The sequence below is a fragment of the Sarcophilus harrisii genome, chromosome 1, assembly GCF_902635505.1.
Source record: "Sarcophilus harrisii chromosome 1, mSarHar1.11, whole genome shotgun sequence".
Taxonomy (NCBI): Eukaryota; Metazoa; Chordata; class Mammalia; order Dasyuromorphia; family Dasyuridae; genus Sarcophilus; species Sarcophilus harrisii.
Genome location: NC_045426.1, coordinates 570,899,150 through 570,918,356, shown reverse-complemented (window position 1 = coordinate 570,918,356; position 19,207 = coordinate 570,899,150). Strand labels below are relative to the sequence as shown.

The window sequence follows — 19,207 nt, the reverse complement described above, 5'->3', positions numbered from 1 at the left end:
GCTCCCTTAAAGATCTCTAACTTAGAACTGCTTAGTGAATTCTGATGTTAATGGATACCTTGGTCACCCATAGCTTCAAATCAAAAACACTTCAGAATGCTTTGTGGATAATTATCAGTTATTTTAATTTCATTTTCCTGTCTTTCCCCAACTTCCAAAATTAAACTGAAGTCCATCATCAGGATTTTGTTAAAATTATCTCTCTATTTTCAGTTATCTTCACTATAGCAGCTCTAAGTTCTTTTAAAACAAGAGACATTTTTGGAATAATCTAATCAAAATTCTCTCTTTTAAAAGAATTATTTTTAGTTTTAAATTTTAAAACCCCATAAAAATCATAGAAGATGATTTTGGGGAGGATATGTGGAGTCCATTGGGGTAGATAAACAGATATGCAAGACAGATAAAACATTTATTAAGTACTTGCTATGTGCTAGTCATTGGACTAAGCATAGGGTATACAAATACAGTCCCTCCCTTCAAGGAGCTGACAATATAATGGAGAAACAATCGATAAAATGGGGGTTGAAAAGCCTGGAGTAAAGTGGAGTAGCTCATAAAGTCAAGGAGTAAGTTGGGTTGGAAGTTGTCATGGCTGGCATGGGTACTTTTTCTAGTGGAACTTTTGGGGAGTTACTCAGAAATCAGAAGAAAAGACCATTGCTAAAGTGAGAAAGCTACTGGATGCAGAAGTTATCCATGGAGTCACCAGGTAAGCCACATTTAAAATGAGGAACAAATAAAAAAGAAGCTGAATTTGGTTATAACTGGATACCCTTAGAGTTTTCAGAACACTGAATCCACATTTACCATCACTGTTTAGAATATGAATTGTGGAACTCTCTGGATCCTTTTGAATGTGTAGGGTATATTGAATTGATTGCTGAATAATCAATCAGCATTGTAAAAGTCACATTCATCATCCTAGTCAAGTTAGATGGTAAGTTTCCTCAATGTATGTCAGGAATATCTAGAATGGAAATAACTTGCTGTAAAGTAGGATCTTATATTAGAAGTTATGAGTAAAATTATGAAAATATAATCTTTCGTATGCTTCATTACTGGCAGCTTGTCATAAAAAAATGTAACTGGAGTTACAACATTACAAGTGTTTTCATAAGGCAGATTGTGTTTTCACACATTTGTAGTGAGGCTCATTCAATTGAATCTCTTTTGAGGGTAATTTTAATTACATTACATCATTCAATGGAAGGTTGAGAGTTCATTTTGCAAACTATTCATTCCCTAAACTCCTCAATTTTAAGAGGATCTGGGGAAATGTTAAAATCATCTAATGTAACTATAAGAAATGAAAACCATCAAATGCATATCTTGGGCATGGGGAGACTTAAGTGTTTTGTAAGAGGTTTATGAGAATTTTTATGTTACCTCCAGGTCACTAGTTCAAATGTGGCCCAGGTTGGTACTGACTAAAGTGAGATCTATTTGTTTCTATTTCAGGTCTTAGTCACTGTTGTAAAAAAACAACTTTTAAAATTAATGATGATACTAAAATAGGTAATAGTTAAGCAAACTCAGTGCCTTAGAAATATGAAGTATTCATATTATAGCTATAAGGAAGGAAACAAGAATTATTCAATAAATTTTAATTAATGGGAACTAAAGGAGCAGGAAAAATTTTCCAAAATCATTTTCAATATACCGCCACAACATTTCACAAGCTCAGTACAATAAAAGATGACAATGTTAGAGGCAGCAAAATAATAAGGCCGTGTGGATAGAGAACTGGATCTAGAATCAGAAAAACCTGAGTTCACAATCCTGCTTCAGACAGTTATTATCAATGTGACTCTAGATAAGTTTTTTAATTGCTGCCTGCCTCGGTTTTCTCATCCATAAAATAAGATAATAACATTATCTAACTCCCAGGGTACTTGTGAAATTAAAGTAAGAAAATATTTGTAAATAACTTTGCAAACTTTTAAAACTATTTAAACACTAGCTATCATATTATTATTATCATGATAATTATTAACCACCCAAATCAAACACACCATTTAATATTTTGCTATTATTAAATTCTCTTAATCAGGAAGAAAAATCTATCTCTGTATAACAGCTCCTTTATATAACAGTACTAAAGGATGCAAAATATTAAAGACTGTACTTTTCAAAAAACTTAACATGAGGGGGAAGGCAAAATGAGGACAATAAGATCATAGATTAAGTTCTAAAGATTATCTTAGAGATGATCAGATCAGATCCTGTACTTTCCCTTATACACAGGTCACCTGTGTATATATTAAGAGTCAAAAAGGACCTTAAGGAGCCATCTGTTCTATCTTTGCTTTACTGATAAGGAAAATATGGACCAGAAAAATTACTTGTAGCCAAAGTCACACAGGTAGTGTGGCAAAGGATAGCTTTCAGCACAAGGTCTAAAATGAAGGAGTTGTACTAAATGGCCTCCATTGTCCATTCTTGCTCTATGGCTCCTATAACCCTTTGACCCCAGATCCAATAACATTTATTCTAGGATGCCTTACTCCTTCTCTAGCATTCACAAAATGGTTTTCTTCTTATGGTTGAATAGACAACAGAAGGTCAAGAATTTGATGAACTTAGTTCATAAAACAAGACAAATCCCAAAAATTTCTTAACCTGAGGTAAGTTTAGAAAATTGGGGATATACACTTGAAAAATATGTATTCCTTGTATCCCTTGTTCACATGAAGAATTTTTCCACTATATATGTGATTTGACTTCATTTAAAAAAGAAAATCTACATCTCATGGAAAAGGATAATTCCCATCATTAAAAATATACATTTATAGAAACAATATTAAAAATTGTAGCTCTTTGGTGCCTTATCATTATTGTTATTATTGTTGTTGTTGTTAATTAACAGCTAATATTTCCATAGTGCTTTAAGATTTGCAAAACACTTTACATGTGTTATTATTCTCACAACAACTCTGTGAAATAAATGCTATTATTATTCCTGTTTCACAGATGAGGAAATTCAGTCAGATAGAAGTTAAGTAAAACAGAGTTACACAGCTTATATATATCTGAGGCAAGATTTGAACTCTTCTCCCTAACTCCAAGTCCCATTCTCAATTCATGCTCCACTGCCTTATACCTTGGTGTTATATGCTATTTGCTTATTTTCATAGATTCATTTATTTAAAATGTATTTTTATTTATTTATAGCTGTTTACAAGATTTTTATTATTTCCTACATGTTGATATATCTTTCTTTTTAAATTATCATTGTCCCTTTAAAGAAGCAATAAAAAAGGCATTTTATCTGCAATATTAGAGCATCATTGATGTGCTCTCTCTTGAATTTAATAATGGGTTACTATTGATCCTTATTATACATTTTCCCCTTAATTATTAAATTCTCTTTTAATCATTTTCATGGCTAAATTTATTTGAATGTCTTCTGGCTTTGTTGCTGTTTATGTTTTCCCAGATGTCTATAAGTCACTTTTCAGAATTTAATCTCTGACTATTTTAATTTTCAACATGTAGGAAATAATTTACCACTGAAGATATTCTGTTTCCTAACAACCTTGTTATTTCCCCCCCTAATATTTACAAATGTTCATCAGTATAATTTTCTCATTATTACTCACCTTTACATAGCAACACTTATTTTATTATTGAGATTGAAAACATATGCCAGTAAAGTCCCATTAAAAATTCCCTTCCTCCTAGCTATGTGACCCTGGTCAAGTGATTTAACCCAAATTGCCTCAGCAAAAAAAAAAAAAAAAAAAAAAAAAAAAAAAAAAAAAAAAAAAAAAAAAAAAAAAAAACTTCCTTCTTTACACCGCTTGAATTTATATCTTAGTACCCATATTCAACTTTATTTGCTTTTTAGTCCTCATCAAAGGGCACCTGTCTTATAGCAAGAAGGAGAGCCATTAATAGATGTCCAATCTGACTAATCTGTTTGTACTCCAAAGATATCAAAAGAACAAAAGAAAGGCTTTCATAAAGAAGATTTGGGTTCCTCACAACAACCCTGTGAGGTAAGTGCTATTATTATCCTCATTTTACAGGGAAGAAAACTGAGGCAGACAGTCAAGTGACTTGCCCAAAGTTATACAGCAAATAATTGTCTGAGGCTAGAGTTGAACTTGGATTTTCCTGATTCAGTATCACTAACTGCCTCTGGAACCAGTTAAAAGAAAGCTCCAAACACATACTTCCATCATACTTTATCCTGATTTTCCCAGTAGTGTCCTAATGTTATGCACATGTCAATGTCAGCTGGGGCACTTCAGTCAAATGCCAGAACCTAAGTATACTATAATGCCTAAAAGGTCACAAGATAGATAGTAATTCTCCTTCCAAAATTTTTTTTCAAGTTAGGATAATGGGTTTTTAAGACTTGTTCTACTTGCAGAGATCCATCTCCAAAAGCCCCTTTTCTCAAAAGTCTTTTACAAAAGTCTATAAGGGAGACTTTTTCATGGCATACATACACAGCTCACATTCTAAACTGAAAATCAAGTATAAAATGTGATTTGCTGTATAGAAATTTACAAACATTTTTTATAGAAAAGCATTTATCCGGAATGGGGAAAAAATTACAATTTTGTTCAGCCTTAGAAGACTAGAATTTGCTGCCACACAGAATCTTTTTGGGGGCCTGAAATGATTTAAATGGGATCATATTAAGAAAAAGATCTGATAACCTCTGGGTACCCACCTTGGAAATGAGTTTTCCCCTAATCTTTTTTGAGAGAGCGGACATAAGAAATGATTTAGTTTTAGATCAAAACAGAACTTTCCCTATCAAGGAATTGTATCTGTGCTTATTAACTGTTTTTCCTTTCCCTCTTCATTTGAACCTCTGTGTGAGAGATGGGATTTAGAGAGACAAGGAATGACAAAGAGTGGCACAGACTGCATCACCAGTGTTGTCCATTAGCAACTTAGACCAAAGACTAACCAAGATTCTTATTTGCCTAACATGGGTTGAACTCTCTCACTTTCCCTTTAATACATCAGCTTGAGATGAGAAGTTAATATTCCTTCCCCCATTAATTTCCATGAGTTTTAATAGTGTGCTATCAGAATTTCCCCAGGTACATCAAGTGAACCTGGGAAGAGTAGGAGGAAGATGGTGATTATTATTTTTGTCCGAGTTCTGGTATCTAGTTCCTTTAAATTTTATTCTATTTACAATAAACTTGTTGACAAAATATTCTGTTAAAATCTATGAATGACATGGGAGTGACCTGAAATAGTAGAATCCTCTAAGGGATTGGTGCTCAAAGTCTGACATAAATAGTAGATTCATATTTTAATATATAAAAATCTCATTTCATATTTCAGACCAGGAACCCAATTGACAGGGGGTTAAAATCTGACCCACTTCCAGAGCCAGGTTCATTAAAGTTATGCCATTTGGGGGCAGGAGTAGCCACTTAGCTTGTTCAGGCTTTTAGAACTGTTCCAGATCTTGCCAAAGTGCCAATCTAAGAAAAAAAATTTATCAGTTTTGAGCACTATCCACTATCTAATTAAAATATGATACTCTAGCTAATTTAAATTCTCTTCACTATATAACTATATAACCCTTAACTATAATTAACCCAATAATTGCTGTATGGAAAAGGGAACAGCCCTGAGGCCAAAAGTGACATATGAAAATCAATTCCTTGACAAAAGTTTAGTTTCAAAAGGACAAGGGAAATAAGTAGTACACCATTCAAATTCATACAGAAAGTACAATTTACCTTCATTGGAGGCATAAAAATTACACCAGCTATCCCTGAGGATAGAATGTATTTTCCACATAACATACACTCTTTGTCGTTAGCAAGTATTTCCAAGATTTTGGGGAAACGTGCCACAGTTTGCTGATACAATGGATCGTCCTCACTTAGCTCATTCATAATAAATCTTGCTGCAATTTCCTAAAAGATTTAAAGAAGAATCAAGCTCTGTAGATCATTTTCACAGAAACCACATTTTAAAAACTAAACTGCATTACATTGCAAAAGGCAACTTGGTTTAATCAGAAGCTTATAGTGAATTAAAATTATGAAATCTTAGCAAAGATAGTTAAGACCTTAAAGGAAGATGGGATATTTTCATTCTTTGCTAATAAAAGGCATGATTTAAGAGAAGGAAGACAGTTTGGGGAAGTAAATGGTTGAGTGAGAAGATAGTATCTGAGACTGAGATTTGGATTTATGGCTTTACTGCTTACATGTGCTATATCTACAAAGACAGATAATATCAAGATATCTAGAAGAAGAAAAAGAAGAATGGTAATACATACATCCAAAAGATTAATAGGAGCCAGAATCCAAGAAAGGAGCCAAAACTTAAAACCTATGACCTTGAATATCTATAAATGAATAAACAAAGTATGGCTAACAAGTAGGACTTTTATCTCAGAGTCAAATTTGATCTCAATAAATGATCACATATGGAATATTATAGAAAGGACTCATCCTTCAGATTGGATTGAATTAGATGATATATGAGTTATCTTTCAAATCAAAGATTCTGAGCTTCCATTCATAATTGTCTAAACAATGGATTTGACAACTAATCATGTACTACCTTGAACTGATATATATTGTTAATCAATCAATCAAATCAATCAAACAGTAAACATTTATTAAATATCTACTCTGTGCCAGACACTGTGCTAAATTCAGAAAATATGAAAAGAGACAAAAGACAATTTCTTCCTTCAAGGAGCTTACAATCTATTGGGAGAAACAACATGAAAACATACATATATAAAGCGAGGTATAAACACAGGACAAGTAGGAAATAATTAGAAGGAAGGCATTAGAATCGAGAGAAAAAATCTTCCAGTAAAAGATAGGATTTTAGCAAGGACTTAAAGGAAGCCATGGAGATCAGTACTATGAGTGTATGCATTATGGGGGGGGAGGGGGAAGTGCAGTAGGTAGAAGCATTACAGGCATGAGAGATGGCCAAAGCATGCCTGGAGCTGAAAGATGGGAATGTATTGTTTGTGAAATAGCCAAGGGGCAATGTGACTGGATAGAAGAGTATGTGGTAGGAAGTAGTAAGGTATAAAAAGCCTGAAAAGTTAGGAGGGAGTTCTAATATGAAGGGCTTTAAAGGACAAACAGAACATATTATCATAGATGATAGAAAGTCTGGAGAGTTGTATTTATGAGTGTGTGTGTGTGTGTGTGTGTGTGTACACATATACATACATATTTACACATATGTTTTAATGAATGAAAGTTGTTTTTGGTCAAGGTCATATCTTACTCTTCATGCCTTGTAAATGTTCTCAATATTTACTGAGTTGAATGATGATAGCAAATGGTCAAATAAAAGACTGTAGCTATTGACAGTACTCATGGCATACACAAATTACAGATAACTAGGCACTGTGTTGTGTACACTAGGGATGTATGTGAACGTAACAAACTCTAAACAATAACATTCAATGTAAGGCAGGGAATAATTTTTCCACTATCAAATAGAGAATTTGCATTGTGCAGATTTCTCTGATATTGTTCCACCCTACATACACACACAGAAGAATTGGTCAGAGGAGGAGGAAGAGGAAAAAGGTAGAACTAGCATTTAAATTGCTCTTTAAGGTTTTTAAGGCATTCTCTCTCTTTCTTTTTCTCTCTCTCTCTCTGTCTCTGTTTCTTTTTCTCTTCTTTTCTCCCTATCTCATACTCCCTCTTTCTCCATATATACATACACACATGCATATGTAATCCAGAACCGAACACAGTACTCCAAATGTGACTTGATTGGGACAGAGTACAAAGAAACAATTAACATCAGTCAAGTATTTTTAAGCCTTTATTACATTGCTTACCTCCTTTTTTCCTAGAAATTATGTATGCTTTTATGCAACCAATGATCATAATACCTTTTTAATCAATCACATCACACTGACTCATATGGAATTTGAAATTACCTAAAAATATTTCACATACACGCAAATAGTTTTAATATATGATGTAGCATATATAGAATGTTATATATGTGTAACGTATGTTATATACATACATTGTATATATTATATGCATACATTGTATATATATATATATTACACACTCATATATGTGTATATATATATATTACACACTCAAATACATATATAAACACTTTATTACATGGCATGGCTCTCTGAAAGAAGGTAGAAGAGATACTTAAATAACTGATGATTTAAAAAACAAAGATATAAACATTTAATAGAAAGAAAAAAACTAAGTATCTTGAGGGCAGGGATTTCAGTTTTTGTACTTAATGCTTGTGTTTTTATCTCCAACATATTAAGCATATAGTAACTGCTTAATAAATGCTTGTTGCCTATTGCCCATTGCCTGTTTTTAACATAATTTTTATTTATCCCAGATGAATTTTATTTTATTAGATTTAGACCAGCCCCATTTTCCAGTGTGTTAGTTATTCCTCCCATTTTTGTGTCATCTGCACTCTCCTAGACTACTTTGCTCTGTAGAATTTATTGTGACCTTCTCTAGCATTTGTCTGAACCCTCTGAAGTCTGCTTTCCCAAAATCTGGCATACATGTCAAACTATGCCAACCTTCTTTTCCTCCTTTACCACAAACTCTAGGAAGAACCAATAATTTTTCTCTGTTTCATCAGTTCTACCCTCTTGCAACCAGTTCCTCTCTGTTGGTAAGAATCAGATCCATAGTATAATTTCTGTTTGTTGTTTTCTGAACCTTTTGAAGTCTGAAATAAGCACTAAGACATGTCAGAAAATTAGTAGCCACTTAGCTTTTGGCAGAGAGAGCTCCAGCAGACATCTGGATAATTAAAGTCTCTCATCACTACTGCATCATGCCTCTGTACCAAGGTTTTGATCTGTTTTCTGGACTCTTCAACTATTTCCCTTGTCTGGGTGATCTATAGCTATAAATAATCTGATGACAAAAAATAACTATTATTTGTTCCTCTCTTCACCCAAGTGCTCTCCACCATGCTTTTTCCATCTGTTTCTTTGATTAGTTTATGAATATGCCTTTTTAAATATAAGACTACTCCCATACATCTTGTTTATTTTGAGTAAGGCACATTCATTGGGAGCCATATTTGAGTTTCATCCTAACAAATCAGTGATAGCTATGAAGTCAAATATGCTCAAACACAAATAGCTGGGTTAGAGTCTCAAAGTTCTCGTGTTTGTTACCTGATTTGAAGGCATATGTATATAAAAAATAAACTATACATAAAACAAAATGGAAGACATAGAGGTTTTACTATTGGATACTTTCTTGAATTTTATGTCCACTAAACTTCTTGGTATTCTATTTTTCTCCCTTCATTTTAGACATTCTAAATTGTCTCTAGTTGGGTAGATATACACAGGCCATTCTCTCCCTTCCTCAGTCTTTTAAATTTAAAGCCCTTTTGATTAAGGGTTAAAGCCTTTATTATAAAACCCTAAGAAAATGTGTTTTTATGTCCGTTGTAGACACATTTCTTTTTGGTCAGCAGTCTATCATGCTTATGTTTTAGGTCATGGTCTAGGAATTCAAGTCCCAGTCTCAGGAACAATCTTTAATTTTAGCCACATGTTTACTTCCTAAACCTTTTTTTTCCCCTTTTCTACATCTCACATACACAGCAATGAGGAAAACACAGCCTCTTTGGTATTCAACTGTTTACCTGACACCACTTTTTCATCTTCACAATACTTTCTACGATATATATATATATATGTTTGAAAGGTACTCTGCTATTTATTGAACATATGACTTGGAAGGACAACAGCCCTCTATATTATTATCAAGTTGAAAAAAAATTGCTTCTATCCTCCTCAACTAGGAGTCATCAATATACTATTATTATTCTTCTGATCCTTGCTTAACAGTTTTTGTGCATCTACTTTATCATTCAATGGAGGACAGATAGCTTCCTTATCAAAATATGTATTCCCTTTCAAGAATTGCTTTCAAAAGATGCTCCAAGTCATTATTAATCAGAGAAATACAAATTAAGACAACTCTGAGATACCACTACACACTAGAATGACAGGGAAAGGTAATACAGAATATTGGAGGGGATGTGGGAAAACTGGGACACTGATACATTGTTGGTAGAATTATGAATACATCCAGCCATTCTGGAGAGCAATCTGGAACTATGCTCAAAAAGTTATCAAACTGTGCATACCCTTTGATCCAACAGTGTTACTTCTGGGCTTTATATACCAAAGTGATCTTAAAGAAGGGAAAGGGACCTATATGTGCAAGAATGTTTGTGGCAGCCCTGTTTGTAATGGCCAGAAACTGGAAACTGAGTGTATGCCAATTAATTGGAGAATGGCTGAATAAATTGTGGTATATAAATGTTATGGAATATTATTATTCGATAAGAAATGACCAACAGGATGATTTAAGAAAGGCCTGGAGAGACTTACACGAACTGATGCTGAGTGAAATGAGCAGGACCAGGAGATCATTATATACTTCAACAACAATACTATATGATGGACATGGCCCTCTTCAACAACAAGATGAACCAAATCAGTTCCAAGAGAGCAGTAATGAACTGAACCAGCTACACCCAGTGAAAGAAATCTGGGAGATGACTATGAACCACTACATAGAATTCCCAATCCCTATATTTTTGTCCGCCTGCATTTTTTATTTCCTTCACAGGCTAATTGTACACTATTTCAAAGTCCAATTCTTTTTGTATAGCAAAATAACTGGACATGTGTATATATATATATATATATATATATATATATATATATATATATTGTATTTAACTTATACTTTAACATATTTAACATGTATTGGTCAACCTGACATCTGGGGGAAGGGGTGGGAGAAAGGAGGGAAAAAGTTGGAACAAAAGGTTTTGCAATTGTCAATGCTGAAAATTACCCATGCATATATCTTGTAAATAAAAAGCTCTAATAAAAAAAAACTGCTTTCAAATTTATGTCTTTTAGCTCCAACTGTGCAGTTGTCCTTCTTTCTCACTTTATCATTTCCACAGTATTCTTTTACTCTCCAACCTCTTGAAAAGAATCATTCTTTTCCTCTGTCATTACCTTTCCTTCCATTGAAGTCTCACTTCCATTTTTAAAAGCACATTTCATTATCTCTTACAATCTGGAGTATGGAGAGGCATTCCTTAAGTTCCTTCTCTTTTGGGAGGAGACCAGTCTACACTTGGCACATAGATAACATTTCCTCATTCCTCTTTCAAAAAAATGCACTAGTTACCCCCATTCCCATCCCTTTTTTGTATGTCTCCAGAAAAAAAATCTCTTTTATTGCTAGCTCTTTGCTATCCACCCAAAAATATGTTCAAGTCTCCCCAAATATGCCCCCTAAAAACAAACTGTGCGCCAACTTCTCTTAATCTTTATATCACATTTGAATATACTTCTTTACCTGCTACACCCTCTCCTTCCCTCTCTCTTTCTCTTCCTTGCCCTCTCCTTCTTCCCCTCCTCTTCATTCTTCCCTGGTAAGTTTCTTGAAAAAACTTCTCTATTTATAACTCAGTGTCTCTATTGTTTCTCACTATTGTTTCTAAGCTGACTTTTGTTTCCCATCACTCTACTAAACCCATTCTTTTTATTTTTTTCAGACTTGGGTGTATATATATATATATATATATATGTGTGTGTGTGTGTGTGTGTCTTTATTTATATATATATATATATATATATATATATATATATATATATATATATATATATAGCTTTTATTTACAAGTTATATGCATGGGTAATTTTAAAGCATTGACAATTGTCAAACCTTTTGTTCCAATTTTTCCCCTCCTTACCCCTCATCCCCTCCCCTAGATGGCAGGATGACCAATACATGTTAAATATGTTAAAGTATAAATTAAATGCAGAATAAGTATACATGTCCAAACCGTTATTTTGCTGTACAAAAAGAATTGGACTCTGAAATAATGTACAATTAGCCTGTGAAGGAAATCAAAAATGCAGGTGGACAAAAATATAGGGATTGGAATTCAATGTAATGGTTCTTAGTCATCTCCAAGAGTTCTTTCGCTGGGTGTAGCTAGTTCAGTTCATTATTGCTCCTTTGGAACTGATTTGGTTCATTTCATTGCTAAAGATGGCCAGGTCCATCAGAATTGATCATCATATAGTATTGTTGTTGAAGTATATAACGATCCTGGTCCTGCTCATTTCACTCAGCATCAGTTTGTGTAAGTCTCTCCAGGACTTACTGAAATCATCCTGTTGGTCATTTCTTACCAAATAATAATATTCTATAATATTCATATACCACAATTTATTCAGTCATTCTCCAATTGATGGGCATCCACTCAGTTTCCAGTTTCTGGCCACTACAAACAGGGCTGCCACAAACATTCGGGCACATACAGGTCCTTTTCTCTTCTTTAAGATCTCTTTGAGATATAAGCCCAGTAGTAACACTGCTGGATCAAAGGGTATGCACAGTTTGATAACTTTTTGAGAATAGTTCCAAATTGATCTCCAGAATGGTTGGATGTATTCACAGTTCCACCAACAATGTATTAGTGTCCCTGTTTTCCTACATCCCTTCCACCATTTCACATTATCTTTCCCTGTCATTCTAGCTAGTCTGACAGGTGTGTAGTTAAACCCATTCTTTCAAGGATAATCAATGAACTCCTAAATGCCAAATCTAATTATCTTTTTTTCAGACTTTAATATCTCTGCAGCTTTCAACATTACTCAATCTACATATTTTCTCCTGATTTGTGTACACAGACATCAAACATTTCTGGTTCTTTCCATTTTTCTAAGAACTCCTTCTCTGGTTCTTTTTCTCCTCAATTCTTTAGAATATATGCTATATTTGACTGTTCTCTTGACTTATACCCTCTTCCTTGGCAATTTCATTCATTGTTATGCCTTCAAAGACCATTTTTATGCAGATGACTCCTAAGAATCTATTCTAACCTCCAATCCTGATCTACCTTCTGAACTCCTAACCTGAATTCCTAATTAAACTACAAAATCTGAGTCAGAAGGTATATCCTTTTTTTAGGGTCTAAATTAAAGGGTGAGGATTTTTGGGGTTTTTTTATTTTTGTTTTTTGAATCCCATTGGTTTCTTTAAACACCTTCCTTTTCCTTCCTTACTGGAATGGTTTTTCTTTCTCCATTCAGAATTTTGTCCTTAAGAGCTTCCCATTCCTCCTGAGTCATTTTACTTTGGGGAATTTTAGTGAATGGAATCTTTCCTATTTTATCTCTGAACCCTTTAAAATATACTTCCCTAAAATCATGGCACATGTCAGCTTTCCTCTCCTTCCCCATGGCAATTTATAAATGGAGCAGTGACTTGCTCCCAAGGTTCCCATCATTTCTTTTTCAGCAAACACTTTTTCTTTGTTGGTAAAAATCAGAATAGTTGTTTTTTGTTTTTGTTTTTTTTTTTCTCTTACAGCTTCCTCTGACTTTAGAAAGAGGAAATTATCATCAAGGTGAACTCAAAAATTATTAGGTGTCTTCCTTTAGATAGAGAGATAATGCTAGCTCTGGTGTGTGTGTGTGTGTGTGTGTGTGTGTGTGTGTATGTGTTTGTGTATGTGTGTGTTTTGTTTCAAATGTGTCCAACACTTTGTGACCCAATTTTGGGTTTTCTTGACAAAGATCTTGAAGTGGTTTCCATTTCCTTCTCCAGCTCATTTTATAGATGAAGAAACTGAGGCAAACAGGGATAAGTAAGTTGCCCAAGATCACATAGCTAGAAAGTGTCTGAGATCACATTTGAACTCAGGTGTTCCTGAGTCCTGGCTCAGAATCTATCAGGTGTGAGTCCTATCTGCAGACATTCAGATAATTGAAGTCTCGTTTTCCTGACTTGCTGTAGTCGGTATCAGAGAAGTGTTTTCCAAACTCTGCATCTATTGTCTCCTACTGTTCAAGTAGTCTATAGAATATTCTGAATGAAATACTGCTTCAATAAGAATGATATCTAAGGATTTTCTCTTAGTCTCTCCTGGTCTGTAGTTCTGATTTCCTGTAAGTATTAACCCTATGTGATGTGGGAATAGTACTGATGTGTAATCAATGTCATAATTACTCACAATATGCTCTATGCTTTAATAAAACATACATATTATCCCTACTATCAAAGAGTTTATAAATAACTGTGGAAATTGTTTTCCTACTCAAGAAAAATAGAGTCTGGGGATATGAGTGAGAAATTGCCAAAAAGTCTTTCCATGTTTTTATTGAAGTGATCATTCCTGATGTCATGATTATAGACCTAGTAATCTTTAAAAAGCTCAGCTGTAGAAGTTTGGTGATATTAATAATATTTTTGTATGTACTCTATGAAACAACTACTCCCAGGGGTCACATCAGTCAATCAATCAACAGGTATTTATTGAATCTAATATGTGCCCCTTGTTCTTGGCTCAAAAGAGACACATATGGTAACCTTGAAAAGGTCACTGAGACACTATTCTACTGGAACCACCAGAGCTATTACTCAGGTGGAAAGATAAACTCATAAAGCCTTGAAGTTGCTGATAGAGTTTCATAGAGTTCACTTATTCAACTTCTAAATGAGGAAACCAAAGATTAAAGAGGCATAGTGATTTCCGTCTCTACTCCAGACAGGTTGGTCTCCCTAACCTCTGATTATCAGAGTCCAGCTCTAAAGTCATTCATCTCCCTGAAATAATAATGGATTCATAATATAGGTACCAATAAAAGTCAAACTGTCTTAGACAATTAATGGTATTAAATTCATATTATCTCCATGGATTCTACCATTACCCTCTTCAAAAGAAAAGACTGTACTCTTACAATTAATTACCAATAGGTTGAAGGATGGGAGAAAGGTAGAAGGTAGAGGATCTTAATGTAGGATTCGTGACCTTTTTTTTAATGTTTTGCTATCTAAATTTTGATAAAATCTGTTTCCTTTGTAATCCTATACATTTTTAATGCGCTTGAAGATATTATTCTGATTCACAGGCTTTACCAGATTTCCAAAGGAATCTGGGACACAAAATTGTGAAGAATGCCTGGTGAAAGGAAAAAAAAAAAAATTGGGTACAAATAATCAAGTTCATTGAGTGCTGCTGCTACATATCCTTGAGAGCAAGCTGCAGGGAAGAAAATAAAACTTTGCCTGGACTGACTAAGTTCACCCACTTTGGTTTCTTTGGGTGGAAACCAAGCCCTATGTAAATGTCCCACAAATACCACATGCCATTTTAATAATGTAAGGGTTGGTTTGTTTAGGGACTTTTCCCCCTAAGGTGGAAATCTTCCAACATGATTAATGTAGCACAGATCATGTTATGTTAGGAATCCTTGGTTATATGCAAGAAACATTTCATTCATTTGCCAAAGTCAGACTTAAGCAATTAAAAAAACAATAACAACAAAAATCTAATGGGGGAGGGGACATGGAGAGGAGGAAAGATGCAATACCCACAGCAGTCCATTGGGTTTATGCAACTAAGGTCTCTAGAGTTCTCATAAGATCTGCTTCATTTCTATTTCCCTATTCCCTACTGTTGTAGTACTCTTAGTGAGCCATCTTCTGAGAGAACTGCCTTTGTACAGCAAAGGATCATTGGAGTCTATATGTGACTTTGGTACATTATTCTTCAATAGTATAGTTTCCTACCTACATAAAACCACTTCTGAATAGTCACATAATTGAGATCATCCTTTTTGAGTGAGCTACCCTTTCCCACCAATATTACCAGGTCTCTCTTGGGCAGCATTCATTTAAAGGATTACAGTTGCTCTGTATTTAACCACTTGAAGATAATAGTTTTCTGGAAGAGTTACCAAGATGAACTTTTAGCTATGAGAGCTCAGTGGATAGCTTGCTCTATAAACTTGGATCAAATTGAACTACAATTAAGAGTTCCTGAAGGATTCACCCTAAAGCAACACATGTTGGAAGAATTTGCTATACTACTGGGGACCAATAAAAAGGTCACAAGTAGACATAGAGTTCACTTTTTCCACTTTTGATTTTTGAAACAAAACATTTCTACTGCACTCTCTCTGTCTCTTCATAAGTCTTACATCACCTATTATTCATATTACTCTATAACTTATAGCTGCCAACTTGTTACTATGGGAGGAGAACATATACTGATATACCATATACTGTTAGAAACTTAATTAACATTTATGGGTTGGAAAGGAAACTGAAAGATTCTTACATAAAGTAAGACACTGTTGGACCTGATCCAGTGATATATAAGCTACACTGGGGAAAGAAGAGGAAAAGGAAATTTCTTCACCCACAATTAAAGTTCCATGAAATGTTTCAGAGTGTGGAACTTACCTAATTCTAGAAAAAATGTTATCCCAATGGGCTCCAAAAGGCAATGACTCTTCAACAGGTAAACAATTAATTCCTTTCAATAATTAATTCTCCACTGAATCAGAAATAGTACCAGTGTTGGAAGAGGGAGGTAGTATTGTATAGTGAAAAGTACCAATGGATTTGGAGTCTTAGAAAAAACCCAGGGTTCAAATCCCAAATCTTCTAATGTCTATGTGACTGATTAAATCTTTTCATTGCCTTCAGCTGTACTTTCTCATTTAAAGAATGAGGAGTTTGGATTAGATTACCCATGTCACCTATCAGCCTCTAAACAACACAGAAATTAAGTATTCTGGGAAGGTGGCATCTGAATAGAACTTGAAAGGATGATGGGGTTAAGATTTCTGGGATACAGGGATGAAGAGTGATGAATTCCAAGCAAAAGAAACTACTCTTCTATGAGAGACCATGACAAGTTGGAGCAATAGCCAATATTCCAATAGAGTAGATGAAAGAGAATAATGTGAAATAAAACTGGGTTATGGAAGAGGGAGCAAGATTGTAAAAGGATAGAGAAAAATCATAGAAGATCCCCACATAACTGATTTGAAGGAGTCAAAAAAAAAAAAAAAAGATGGTGCCCTCTGCAAAAATAAATAAAGGGCATTTCTGAATTATGAAGGGCAAAAAGGCTTAGGAGGAAAGATTAATTCTATTGTTGACATGATGAGGCTGAAGTTAGAATATCTAAATTGTAACTATAGAAGTGAAAAATGCAGGGGAAAGATAGATTTGCATGTCATCTGCATAGAAGGACAATTAGGAATTTGTTACCAAAGAAGAACTAGAGAACATTATGAAAAGCAAAATGGATGATTTTGATTACATTAAATTAAGTTTTTGCACAAATCCAACAGAAACAAGATTAAAAGGGAAGTACAAAGCTGTGAAAAAAAATTTACAACCAGTGTTTCTGATAAAGGTCTTATTTCTAAAATATATAAAAAACTATGTCAAATGTATAGGAACACAAATCATTCCCCAATTGATAAATGGTTAAAGGACATGAGCAGACAATTTTCAAATGATGAAATTAATGCAAATTAAAACTCGGAGATACCACCTCACATTTCTCAATTTAACTAAGCTGACAAAAGATAACGATGTTGGGGGGGATGTGGGAAAACTGGGACCCTAATGCATTGTTGGTGGAGTTGTAAAATAATCTAATTATTCTGTAGAGCAATCTGAAACTATGCCCAAAGGGCTATCAAATTGTATATACCCTTTAACTCAGCAGTGCCACTTCCTGGGTCTGTATCCTAAGGAAATCATAAAGGAAGTAAAAGGATCACATGTGCAAAAATGTGTGTAGCAGCTTTTTTTGTGGTAACAAAGAATTATAAAATGAGTAGATGCCCATCAATTGAGGGATGGCTGAACAAGTTGTGGTATATAAAGGTAATAGAATATTATTGTTCTATAAAAAAATAAATTGATTTTAGAAAGGCCTGGAAAAATTTCCATGAACTGATGCCAAGGAAAACAAACAGAACCAGGAATATATTGCACACAATAACGATAATCAACGATGAAAGATTTGTGGTTCAGTGATCCAAAGCAATTCCAATAGACTTTGGACAGAAAATGCCATCTTCATCCAGGAAAAGAAATATGGAGATTGAATGTAAATCAACACATGGGAGGTTCACTTCTTTTTTCTGCTTTTTTTCCCACCCTTTCCCATGGTTTTCCCCTTTGGTATTGATTTTTCTCTCCCAACATGAATCATAAAGCAATGTGTACTAAAAGTCAATTTTAAAACACCAAAGATTTGAAAAAAAAATAGTTGTGTGACTCTGGGCTAGTCACTTAAATCTTTGATTGCTTTAATTTCATCATTGGTAAAGTACTTACTGCTTCACAGGATTATCGTTAAGATCCAAAGATATAACAGGTACAATTCCATGTACACCTTAAAGTTCCACCTAAAATATCCCAAAGAGATTATAAAGAAGAGAAAGGGACCTGTATGTGCATGAATGTTTGTGGCAGCCCTTTTTGTAGTGGCTAGAAACTGGAAACTGAATGGATGTCCATCAGTTGGAGAACAGCTGAATAAATTGTGGTATATGAATATTATGGAATATTATTGTTCTGTAAGAAATGACCACCAGGATGATTTCAGAAAGGCCTGGAGAGACTTACACAAACTGATGCTGAGTGAAATGAGCAGGACCAGGAGATCATTATATACTTCAACAACAATACTATATGATGACCAGTTCTGATGGACCTGGCCATCCTCAGCAACGAGATCAACCAAATCATTTCCAATGGAGCAGTAATGAATTGAACCAGCTATGCCCAGAGAAAGAACTCTGGGAGATGACTAAAAACCAGTACATTGAATTCCCAATCCCTATATTTATGCCCACCTGCATTTTTGATTTCCTTCACAAGCTAATTGTACAATATTTCAGAGTCTGATTCTTTTTGTACAGCAAAATAACGGTTTGGTCATGTATACTTATTGTGTATCTAATTTATGTTTTAATGTACTTAACATGTACTGGTCATCCTGCCATCTGGGGGAGGGGGTGGGGGATAAGAGGTGAAAAATTGGAACAAGAGGTTTGGCAATTGTTAATGCTGTAAAGTTACCCATACATATACCCTGTAAATAAAAGGCTATTAAATAAAAAAAAAGTACCACCTAAAAATTACTACTTATTATTGTTACTATACCTTTATTAATTAAAAAGATAATTACTATTAATATTATTATCTATTAATTATGATTATAATCACCATTACTATTTTCCTTACTAATATTATAATTACTATTATTACTCATTGAGGATCAGCCAGCTTAAGTTTAAAGATAGATATTATTCATATTAGAATTTTTAAATACAGTGTTATGTACAATTATAACAGTAACATGG

The 19,207-nt window shown here is 34.1% G+C and overlaps 1 protein-coding gene across 2 annotated transcripts in view; it reads right to left on the bottom strand.

Moving 5' to 3' along the window:
* Positions 1-19,207, bottom strand: part of LRRC69 (leucine rich repeat containing 69) — a 125,000-nt gene that overhangs the window by 8,163 nt on the left and 97,630 nt on the right. Inside the window, exon 7 of one of the 2 annotated variants that reach the window (XM_031946968.1) lies at positions 5,718-5,897. The exons of the other annotated variant lie outside the window; for it this stretch is intronic. Within the exon in view, the coding sequence (XP_031802828.1) occupies positions 5,718-5,897 (180 nt within the window). The remainder of the gene's footprint in view (positions 1-5,717; positions 5,898-19,207) is intronic. 2 annotated transcript variants of the gene reach the window in all.